This window comes from Pelophylax lessonae, assembly GCF_965119305.1.
Source record: "Pelophylax lessonae genome assembly, chromosome: 12".
NCBI classification, from domain to species: domain Eukaryota; kingdom Metazoa; phylum Chordata; class Amphibia; order Anura; family Ranidae; genus Pelophylax; species Pelophylax lessonae.
Window position 1 is genome coordinate 222,786,163 of NC_138779.1, and position 11,412 is coordinate 222,797,574.

At 51.3% G+C, this 11,412-nt stretch overlaps 1 protein-coding gene across 1 annotated transcript in view; it reads left to right on the forward strand.

The window, feature by feature from the left end:
* The window catches only part of CROCC (ciliary rootlet coiled-coil, rootletin), a 74,426-nt gene extending 64,382 nt beyond the window's left edge, over positions 1 to 10,044 (forward strand). Inside the window, exons 36-37 of the mRNA XM_082274555.1 lie at positions 8,520 to 8,699; positions 9,571 to 10,044. Coding sequence (XP_082130681.1) covers positions 8,520 to 8,699; positions 9,571 to 9,657 — 267 coding nt within the window. The 3' untranslated portion in view covers positions 9,658 to 10,044. The remainder of the gene's footprint in view (positions 1 to 8,519; positions 8,700 to 9,570) is intronic.
* Positions 10,045 to 11,412: the final 1,368 nt, after the last annotated feature.

An 11,412-nucleotide genomic window follows, 5' to 3' on the forward strand; every position in this document is an offset into this window, starting at 1 on the left:
TTGTCACTACTGAGTCCTATCATCATCCCCCATACCCCAAGCTCCAATTGTGTCTTTTTAATGTCATTATTATAGTACTGATCCTGTCTCACCATTCCCTGTACCCCAACAATCTGAATTCAATTTTCTCTTACGTCCTCCGACAGTCGCCGCCTCTTCATATTTGTCACATATGGGGTATTAGACTTTGCTCCGAAGGAGTAGCTAGGCAACAGAATATGTTAACAATAAAGCTTTAACATATCCCACCCTCAAGGGGTGGTCCCCTCAGTCAATACCCTCCTACTTCCTGCAACCATATCTCAGTTTTAATGTCTAGCTTGTCAGGAGTGGCTGGCTCTCTCTGTGCTGGGACTTTCTGTCCCAGACTCTTTCTTCTTTTTAATATTTTATTTGAGTTTTTCTCTCTACCTTTAATTAGCTGTTATTTTGTCAGCGTTAGTTAGTTCTTCGGACAAAGAGGATCATGCGGACTGGGTCTCGGGCTGATCCCCCTGGTCGCAGGTCGTGGGTCAGTGGCTTCCCAGTCTGCCATCGAGCGTTCAGCCAGGTAACGCTCCTGGCATAGTGAACGACCCATCCCTGTTCGGTGCAGGGATGATTGGTGAGGTGGCTACCTCACCGGACGCTGTGCGGTTTCTTAACCCCCATTTTGTGCGTCTTGGATTGCGACTCTCCCTGCCTCATGTGCAGCGGCTTGTTCGCCTGTGCGGGTCCCCCACGCCATGTGAGGTAAGTGTATTTATGTGGGGACCTGTCTGTCTGGGGGGGGGTCAGTCTGGGACTGTGTAACCTGCCTCTATTCACACTGCTTGTCTCCCTATCTCTCGGCTGCATGCTGTGGGCTGCAAGGGGGGGGGGGGGGAGCTGTATGACACTGTGTGTGTCAGACTGGGCAGTGTGAGAAGCTGTGTGCTGTGGGGCATGTTTTTTTTGGCATGTTTGGGCATATACAGCGATCGCTGCGGCGATCTGACATGTATTCTTATATTGGAATGTAATGTGTGTTTTAATGCACTGTGGAGCGGCGGTTTCGGCGCCAAACGACGCCATTTTGCCTACACCCGCTCCGGCCGCATGGTTTACATGCATGGCGGCCATTTTCTTGTAGCCTCCATAGGCTTACATAGAGCGCCCTGGCAGCATCACTTCCTCTTTCCAGGAACACCGATCGAGGCAGCAGCAGCGGCGAGGGTCTCCTCAGGTTTTATCCTTCTGTTCTTGCTATCCATTGCCTGTGTTCAGTTTGCATATTCCCTGTGGGGGTCTCATTGTGCCTGAGTGTGGTGCGGTGGGCTGCGCTTGCCGCGCTTGCTTAAAAGGGGCAGTTAACCCTTGGTTGTCTGGCATTACAGGGGCAATGGATTCTCAGGAGGGCAAATTTCCTACAGTATTGGTGGAAAGCCAGGGGACCGCTGTTTCCCCCCCAGGGGGGGATTTAGCCACTATTGTGGCTGGCCTTGCTGCTCAGGTGCAAATGCTGGTGGCTGCTCAATCTACTAAAAGGCCCAGAGTTGCTCTTTCCTCTGATTCTGAGGGTGAAGGTGATGGGGCTGTTCTGGCAGGGGCCTCCTTATCGGGGTCCCGCTCCTCTCTTGATCTAGTGGGGTCTGAGGTGGAGGCTGAAGTTGAGGGGGTCTATAATTCTCCCCCTGGCTCGCCTGAAGAGCTTGCAATCATGGATGAGTTGATTGCTTCCATTAAGCAAACGCTGCGTTTGCAGGACGAAGTGTGTCCCCCCGCTGCCTTGGCGGCTTATGGGACGCAGAGAAAACGCAGGACGCCGCAGGTTTTTCCCTGCAATGCTGATTTTCAGCGCGCTGTTAAGGATCAATGGCGCGATCTGCGCAAACCTTTTGCGGTACCAAGTAAATTCAAGCTGCGTTATCCTTTTTCGCCTGCCACTGATGAAAGGTGGTGTGTGCCTCCACCAGTGGATCATGCAATTGCGGTTTTGAACAAAGCCACTGCGATTCCTGCAGAGGGTTCCCCTGTTTTCCGTGATGCCACGGATAGGAGACTGGAGTCTCTTGCCCGTCATACTTATTCTGTTACGGGTTCTATGCTTAAGGCTCTGTTTGCTTCTCTCATGGCGGCCCAGGCGATCGCAAGTTGGACGCAGATGCTTAGGCGCGTCCTAGTGGCCGATTCGGCCTCGCCGGCGACCCTGGATATGGTGGATCAGATCCACCAGGGTGTCATGTATCTGTGTGATGCGGACCTGGACCTGATTCCGTTGGCTGCACGTGTGCACAGCGTGGCGGTGTTGTCTCGCCGCCTGGTTTGGTTAAAATGTTGGTCGGTGGACCAATCTTCACGTAAGACCTTAGCCAAACTGCCTTATGATGGGTCTCGCCTTTTTGGGGAGTCCCTGGATGTGTTGATTAAGGGGATCACCGGGGGTAAGAGCACTCTCTTGCCCCATTTCCCCAAGGCTAAGGGGGCTTCTGGGAAGAAGCATGCAAATTTTCGGCCCCCTCAGGGGTCCTTTCGTGCCTTTCGGCCGCACTACAAGGGCAAACCGTTCAAAGGTCAAGGCTCTCAGAAGAAGCCCTGGTCTGGGAAACAGAAGTCCGGCCAATCCGGCCCTGCAGCCCATAACAGTTCGGCCTGAAGGGGCGCCCTCACCCAGTTTTGGGGTGGGGGGACGCTTGCTCGGTTTTCTTCAGCCCTGGTTGGCCCGTGTGTGGGACAGATGGGTTCTGGAAATCGTTCGATCTGGTTACAAGATCGAGTTTCTCTCTCGGCCGGAGAGCAGATTTTTTCCCTCAAATCTTCAACTGTCTCCAGAGCGCTTGCGGGACCTGCACCTGGCGGTGCGGGACCTGAGGGCTCAGGGAGTGGTGGTTCCGGTGCCTCATCGGGACAGGTTTCGGGGGTTTTATTCCAATCTGTTCACCGTGCCCAGAAAGGAGGGCAAGGTTCGTCCGATTCTGGACTTGAAGGCTCTGAACCGCTCTGTGCGGGTTCGCAAGTTCCGCATGGAATCCCTGCGGTCGGTGGTGGCTGCCCTGGTTCCGGGGGAATTCATGGCCTCCATCGATTTGAAGGATGCGTACCTTCACATCCCCATATTCGAGGGTCATCAGAGGTACCTTCGATTTGCCATTGCGGAGGATCACTACCAGTTCGTGGCGTTGCCCTTTGGTCTCGCCTCGGCTCCGCGGGTCTTCACCAAGGTGCTTGCACCGGTTCTGGCATTATTGAGGGCCCAGGGCGTTTCTGTCCTGGGGTATCTGGACGACATTCTGGTTCGGTCTGCGACCAGACAGGGTCTGGAGGAGGACCTGTCTGTCACCATGCAAACTCTGCAGGAGTTTGGTTGGACGATAAATTTTCCAAAGTCGACACTGAGTCCGTCGGTTCGTCTCCCCTATCTGGGAATGATACTGGACTCGGTGCAGGCGAAGGTCTTCCTGCCGGAAGACAAACTCAGGACTCTCCGGGAGGAAGTCAGGTCCCTCAGGGACGTTCCGAACTCGTCTCTGCGGACGTGTATGAGATGTCTGGGATTGATGGTCTCGGCTTTCGAGGCGATTCCTTTCGCGCAGTTTCACACGCGGGGTCTCCAGGCGGAGATCTTGTCCAAGTGGGACGGGCGGCCTCAATCTCTGGATCTTCAAATCTCGTTGAGTCTTCGCACCAGGGAAAACCTTCTGTGGTGGCTCCAGTCCCCGTTGGTGTCCGGGGGCAAGTCGTTTCGTCCAATATCGTGGACGGTAATCACCACGGATGCCAGCCTGTCGGGCTGGGGTGGAGTTCTGGGCGTTCTGTCTGCTCAGGGGACTTGGTCGGAGGGGGAGTCTTCCCTTCCGATCAACATTCTGGAATTGCGTGCGATAAGGCTCTGTCTTCATCGCTGGACGGACCGGCTGCAGGGTTGCCCGGTTCGGGTGCAGACGGACAATGCCACGGCGGTGGCCTACATCAACCACCAAGGGGGCACCAGGAGTGCCCGAGCGGCTCGAGAAGTGGCCGACATTCTGTCTTGGGCCGAGACTCATGTCCCGGCGATAACGGCGGTTCACATTCCGGGAGTGGAGAACTGGCAGGCGGACTATCTGAGTCGCCAGACCCTGGATCAGGGGGAATGGTCTCTCCATCCGGCTGTCTTCCAGACGTTGTGCGCGAAGTGGGGTCTTCCAGATGTGGACCTGTTCGCGTCTCGCCTCAACAACAAGGTGAAGAGGTTCGTGGCAAGGACGCGCGACCCTCGGGCAGACGCGTCGGACGCGTTAGTGGCCCCGTGGCATCAGTACAGGCTGATGTACGCGTTTCCACCGATTCAGTTGCTGTCCAGGTTCCTTCGCAGGTTACACTCGGAACGCAACACGGTGATTCTTGTGGCACTGGACTGGCCACGCCGGTCCTGGTACGCAGACCTCGTGAATCTGGCGGTCGACGCCCCGTGGCGTCTGCCTCTTCGAGACGATCTACTGTCTCAAGGACCGATATACCATCCTGCTTTACAGTCGCTGGCTTTGACGGCCTGGCTGTTGAGACCGAGGTCCTGAAGGAGAGGGGTCTCTCTCCGGAGGTTGTTCATACTTTAATCAACGCGAGGAAGTCTTCCTCGGGGAAGGTTTATTACCGTACTTGGAAGGCCTATTTTGCCTGGTGTGAGTCCAGGGGGTTTTCACCCCGCACGTACTCGGTGTCCCGTGTGCTGTCTTTTCTTCAAACGGGTGTTGATCAGCGTTTGGCGCTGGCTACGGTAAAGGGTCAGGTGTCTGCTCTGGCCGTTCTGTTTCAACGTCCCGTGGCTTCCAACCCATTGGTTGGCACCTTTGTTCAGGGTGTGCGGCATCTGGTTCCCCTGAGGCGGGATCCTCTGCCCCCTTGGGACTTGAATCTCGTTCTATCTGTGTTACAACGTGCTCCTTTTGAACGGATCAGGGAGATCTCGTTGTCTATGTTGTCCAAAAAGGTCGCCTTTTTGGTGGCGATCACTTCGGCTCGCAGAGTGTCGGAGCTGGCGGCTTTGTCCTGCAAGTCTCCGTACCTGGTTATTCATTTGGATAAGGTGGTCTTGCGACCTAATCCTTCTTTTCTGCCGAAACGAGTTTCGGAATTCCATCTTAATGAGGATATTGTCTTGCCTTCGTTGTGCACGAAGCCTAAACATCCAAAGGAGGTGAGATTGCACTCTCTGGATGTTGTTCGGGCGATAAGGGTTTACCTTAAATCGACTGAGTCTTTTCGAAAGACGGACTCCTTGTTTGTTCTTCCAGAGGGTCCTCGGAAGGGCATGGCGGCTTCGGCCTCTACCATCGCCAAATGGATCAGGCAGACCATTGAACAGGCCTATGCCTTGCAGGGGAAGGTTCCCCCTGTGCCTGTGAAGGCGCACTCTACTAGATCTCTGAGTACGTCTTGGGCCTGTCGTCATGGGGCTTCTGTAGCCCAGGTGTGTAAGGCGGCGACTTGGTCGACCGTGCACACTTTCACAAAATTCTACAAAGTAGATGTTCAGGCATCGGCGGATGCTTCCTTTGGCCGCAAGGTTCTTAGTGCGGCTGTTCCCTAGGGTCCCTTGTTGGGGACTCCTGGCTGTTGGGATAAGTTTTGTATCCCCTGGTTTTTTTGTCTTTTCCTGGGTTGTTGCTCCTGTTGAGCACTTATTTTTTGCTGTTGCCCAGCTGGTTTCCTTCCTTTGGTAAGGTTCCTTCTTTGATGCGGAGACTGCGTTGCCTTTCGGCGCGGATGCGTTTCCCACCCCTCATGTTTGCACTGCTTTGGGACGTCCCCATATGTGACGAATATGAAGAGGCGGCGACTGTCGGAGGACGTAAGAGAAAACGGAATTTTTGTAAAATCTTACCTGTAAAATTCCTTTCTCTGAGTCCTCCGACAGTCGCCGCCCCCGCCCCTCTTTTGGGGTTTGATTGTATACTCTACTGCTATTCCACTAAAACTGAGATATGGTTGCAGGAAGTAGGAGGGTATTGACTGAGGGGACCACCCCTTGAGGGTGGGATATGTTAAAGCTTTATTGTTAACATATTCTGTTGCCTAGCTACTCCTTCGGAGCAAAGTCTAATACCCCATATGTGACGAATATGAAGAGGCGGCGACTGTCGGAGGACTCAGAGAAAGGAATTTTACAGGTAAGATTTTACAAAAATTCCGTTATATCTACCCAGAGTTATCGCTACTAAACCTCCATCCAACACCCAAATGTGTTTACCAGATGCCATCGTTACCGAACCTCCATCACTGTACCCCAACCATCCAACACCCAAATGTGTCTACTGATCCTCATCACTACTGAGCCTCCATCCCTGTACCCCAACCATCCAACACCCAAATGTGTCTACCAGATGTCATCACTACTGAGCCTCCATCACTGTACCCTTAACCATCCAGCCCTCAAATGTGTCTACTGATCCTCATCACCGTCCCCTGTGACCCAACTATCCTACCCCCGACTATGCCTAATGTCATCACTACTGATCCGCCGTCACCATCCCCCTGTACCCCAACTATGTCCATAGAATGTCAATAATACCACTACTGATCTTCCATCACCTGCCTCTGTACCGCAATCCCACGTATGTTTACTGAATGTCATCATTACTGATCCTCTATCACCATCCTCCCATACTCCAACCCCCAACTATGTCTAATAAATAGCAATGATGTTACTGGTCCTTCATCCCTGTCCCCTAACCATCCCACCCCAACTATGTTTATAGAACATAATTACTACTGATCCTCCATTACTGCCCTCCTGTACCCCAACCATTCAACCCCCAACTAAGTCTTAACAAATGTCATCACTACTGTCCCTCTGTACCCCAACTATATCCATTGAATGTCAACTGTGTGTGTGACATTCGGTATTTATGTTTGGGGGTTGGATGGTTAAGGGACAGGAGGAAGGTGATTGAGGATTAGTAGTGATGACATTCGGTAGATATGTTTGGGGGTTGGATGGTTGAGGTACAGAAGGAAGGTGATTGAGGATTAGTAGTAATAACATTGGGTTGTTTGGGGTACAGGAGGATGGTGATGGAGGATCAGTAGTGATGACATCTGGTAGAAACATTTGGGGGTTGGATGGTTGGGGTACAGAAGAAAGGTGATTGAGGATTAGTAGTGATAACATTCGGTAGATATGTTTGGGGTACAGGAGGATGGTGATGGAGGATCAGTAGTATTAATTACATTCAAAAGATATAGCTGGGGCATGGGGGATGATGATAAGACTCAGTAGTGATGACTTTAGCAAACATACTTGGGGTCGAATGGTTGGGATACAAGGGATGGTAATGTAGGATTACTACATCATCATCATCATCCCTTGTATCTCAACCATTCAACCCCACTACTAATCCTCCATCACCATCCTCCTGTACCCAAACCAGGTCTATCGAATGTCATCACTACTGAGTCTTATCGTCATCCCCCGTACCCAAGCCCCCACCTTTTATCTTTTGAATGTCATTAATACTACTCCATCACCATTCCCTGTACCCCAACTATCCAACCCCTAAATGTGTCTACCAGATGTCATCACTACTGATCCTCCTGTACCCAAACCATCCAACCCCCAAACATGTCTACCGAATGTCATCACTACTAATCCTGCATTACTATTCCCCTGAACCTCAACTATCCAACCCCTGACTATGCTCACCGAATGTCATAACTACTGATCCTCCATTACTGTCCTCTACCTCAACCACCTGATCCTCAACTATGTCTAATGAATGTCACCATCCCCCTGTAGTCCAGCCCCCAACTATGAATATTGGATGTGATTAATACTATTGATCCTCCATTGCCTTCCCCTGTACACCAACTATGGAATACTGAATGTCTTCATTTTTGATCCTCCATCATCTGTCCCCGGTGCCATCCAACCCTCCCCTACGTCTTCTGAATGCCATTACCATTATTGATCCCCCATCACTGTCCTGTGTACTGCAGTCATTTTTCAACCCATTGATGTCTCCTGAACCCCCATTATTACTGCTGATCCTCCATCACCATATGATTTCTTGCTATGTCTCCCCATTCCTGTTAATACCAGGCATTCACCACTAGCTGTGTATTCCAACTGTCAGCCCCTCGAATGAATCCTGTCCTCCCTGTGCCCCAAATCACAACACCCAGACCTCCTTTTCCTGCCCATCCCGTCTGTGATGTGAACCCCAATGATTACTAATTATCCCCCATAGCTATTCTCATTCTGTCTTCTGCTATGTTGCTGTCTGCACCCCCAGCCTTCCATCTGTTCCCCCAGGTCATAGTTGTATTTTTTGGCATATCCAGCACTATGTCCCCCCCCCCCCCTTTCTGCTCTCCCTGCATGCAGCTCTAGACATCATCATCTTCTTCTTCAGACTCATATTAGAGATTCTCTCTAAACAGATCAATAGTCTTCTACTTACAGCCTCTTCATCCTCCTCCTCTTAGCTAGTCATTATCCGGCTCTTCTAGACTAGCGGGACTCCATCTTCCTGCATCCACTTCCTGTGTCCACACACCGATAATCTCCTCTCCTTCCTCTCCAGGCTCAGATCGCAGACATGGAGCAGACGCATTCCCAAACTCTGATGGAGACTGCGGCGCGGCACCGCCAAGAGCTGCAGGCAGAGATAGAGAGGCTGCGGAATGCTCAGCTCCAGGCAGAGCGCACTCTGGATGCCAGGGAGAGGGCACACCGCCAGCGGATCAAAGGCCTGGAGGAACAGGTGAGTCCACTCACCGGCTGATGGGCAGCGGTCTCTGTGCTTTATTAATATGACCGCCTTCTCTTCTCCTCGTTAAGGGATAGAAAGCTTGTGTGTGTGTCCCTCTGAAACGAGTTTCCCTTTATACCCAGGGGCTTGCTTTCTGCTATTTCCTGGTCCAGCAGGAGTTCCTGAATGACCAATAAGGTCTCCGTCCTTAGATGGGGTAGCAGCCACAGGTCCTTAGTAGGAGATAGAAACCAGCTTTAGAGGGGCATTTATGGCACATTTTTAAAATCTGCTAAGAAGTGAGGAAGAGTTTCCACTGGATTATCGGTGCTGTGTCCCCTCACTTCCTGTACTGACACCTGTGGCCTGGACAGTGATCCACAAGGTAAGGTCAGCAGAGCGCCCCTTCCCAACTGGAGCTGCCTGCAGCGGGGGGGGGGACCCTTGCACTGCTTGCGGCGGTGGGGTGAAGCTGGGAGCCGTCTGTGTTGGGGGGGGTTAAAGCGAGAGCCGCCTGTGGGGGGGGGGGGGTTTAAGCAGGAGCCACCTGTGGGGGGGGGGGGTTTAAGCAGGAGCCACCTGTGGGGGGGGGGGGGTTTAAGCAGGAGCCACCTGTGGGGGGGGGGGTTTAAGCAGGAGCCACCTGTGGGGGGGGGGGTTTAAGCAGGAGCCACCTGTGGGGGGGGGGGGGTTTAAGCAGGAGCCACCTGTGGGGGGGGGGGGGTTTAAGCAGGAGCCATCTGTGGGGGGGGGGTTAAGCTGGAGCTGTGGGGGAAGGACTGAGGATAGTTCAGGCCGGAGCTGGGAAAACCCGGAGAGAAAAACAAAGTAAAAACCACAAAGAAACCTGAAATGTTACATTTTGTGTCCTTCCATCCCACAGATCTCCACCCTGAAGGAACAACTCCAGCAGGAGCTGCGCCATTGCCCGTCTCGCTACACGGCGGCTGCGCTGCTCTCAGGGAAATAATAGCGAAGGTATCAGGGGGTCTCATGTTCAGCTTCCCCTCCCCCAGCCACCTTGAATAATTTCTTACGTTGTATTTTTGTTAATGAATCACGCTGGATTGAGCACTGAAGGTGAGGACGGCCCCTGCACATTTCTGAGCTGGGGGCGAAGACTTTTTCAGCCATCCCCCGAGGGGCCATGGACACTTTGTACCTTTTTATATTAGTATTTTTGTATTCCAGAAAGCACACTTTTATAACGTTTGCACTCCTTGTGGTGAAGACACTGAATGTAACCAATCCGGGGCCAAACATTCCATTCCAGGGGCCCCAACATAACTGTGAATTTAGCTGAAATCACTTGTTTTTTCTAATCTACCAGACCAAATAAAAATGTGTTTGTTATTTATTACAGGTTTTTATATATCCCCGACATCCTACACAGCGCTTTACATATTATTGTACATTCAGGAGGAGTTGGGGTCATGCTGGAATTCCACTTTAAAAATAGAGGTGACCCCCCCCCCCCCCCTCTTAACTGGATGGTGTTTTTGGTTTGCTCTGTGCACCATGAACTCTCTAACAGTTCTTCAATCAATCCTTGTATATACATTTTTTTCCCTCCCTTTGTTACAGCTCAGTAGTGCTGATCTCTGGCAGCCTCTTTGCACCCACTTCCTGTCTCCGTGACATTTCTCAGGGCGGGTTTCCTGATGGTGACAACAGTGGTCTGTGTAATAATGTGGCCACTTTTAGTCTCTATTGAAGTTGATGTTTAAGGGAGACAACACAGGAGTACATTTGGGAGGCAAGGACAAAGTGTTGTCACCCTAACAGGAAGTGCTTCAACTGGGGGGGGGGGGGGGGGGGGTCATTCAGGCACAGTACTGACTTGCCAACCACATTACGTATACATTGCGGTTTCCAAGTGCTTTACCAGGGCTGTGGCTGAAGATCTCTTCCATAACCCCAGTATTTTTTTCACAGAGGAGATAAAAGACCAGATCGTCTCTGACCACCTCTTTGGCCTTGGAGGACTGGAGCAAAACAATTACGTTAATCCCGGTCCAGGGTGGAAGTAAACCTTTTTTTTTTTTTATTTAAAAGCAAAAGATCAATAAAAAAAAAAATGTGATCTTTTGCTTAAAGAGGTTGTAAACTCGTATAATTTTTTTTTTTTTTCTTACACCCTGCAAAAGAAAGACATAATGAGCTAGTATGCATCGCATATTAGCTCATTATGCAATACTTACCTCAGAACGAGCCCCCGCCGTGCCGCTCACTCACCTCTATGACGGGCGACATGTCTAGTCGCCCGTCTTCCGGGATCGCGGCATCCGGCCATCTGATTGGCCGGAGCCGCGGTGACGTCACTCCCGCGCACGCGCGCGGGAGCCGACAGTCACGGCACGGGTCTCTGAAGGAACGGCACGATCGGCCGTTCCTTCAGAGCGCATGCGCCAGTGACGTCACTGGCGACATGTAAGGTAAATATCTCCTAAACGGTGCAAGTTTAGGAGATATTTACAGTATCTATAGGTAAGCCTTATCATAGGCTTGCCTATAGGTACAAGTTGTAGAGGAGGGTTTACTTCCTCTTTAAAGGTAAAGGAGAGATTAGAGGTCTTTTTGACCCCAGATCTCTCCATAAAGAGGAGCGGTCATCCTTATTTATATCACAGGGGATGTTTTCATTCCTTCTAATAGGAATAAATGTAATTAAAAAAACTAAATTAAAGGAACAGTAAAATAAAGAATAAAATAAATACGAAAAAAA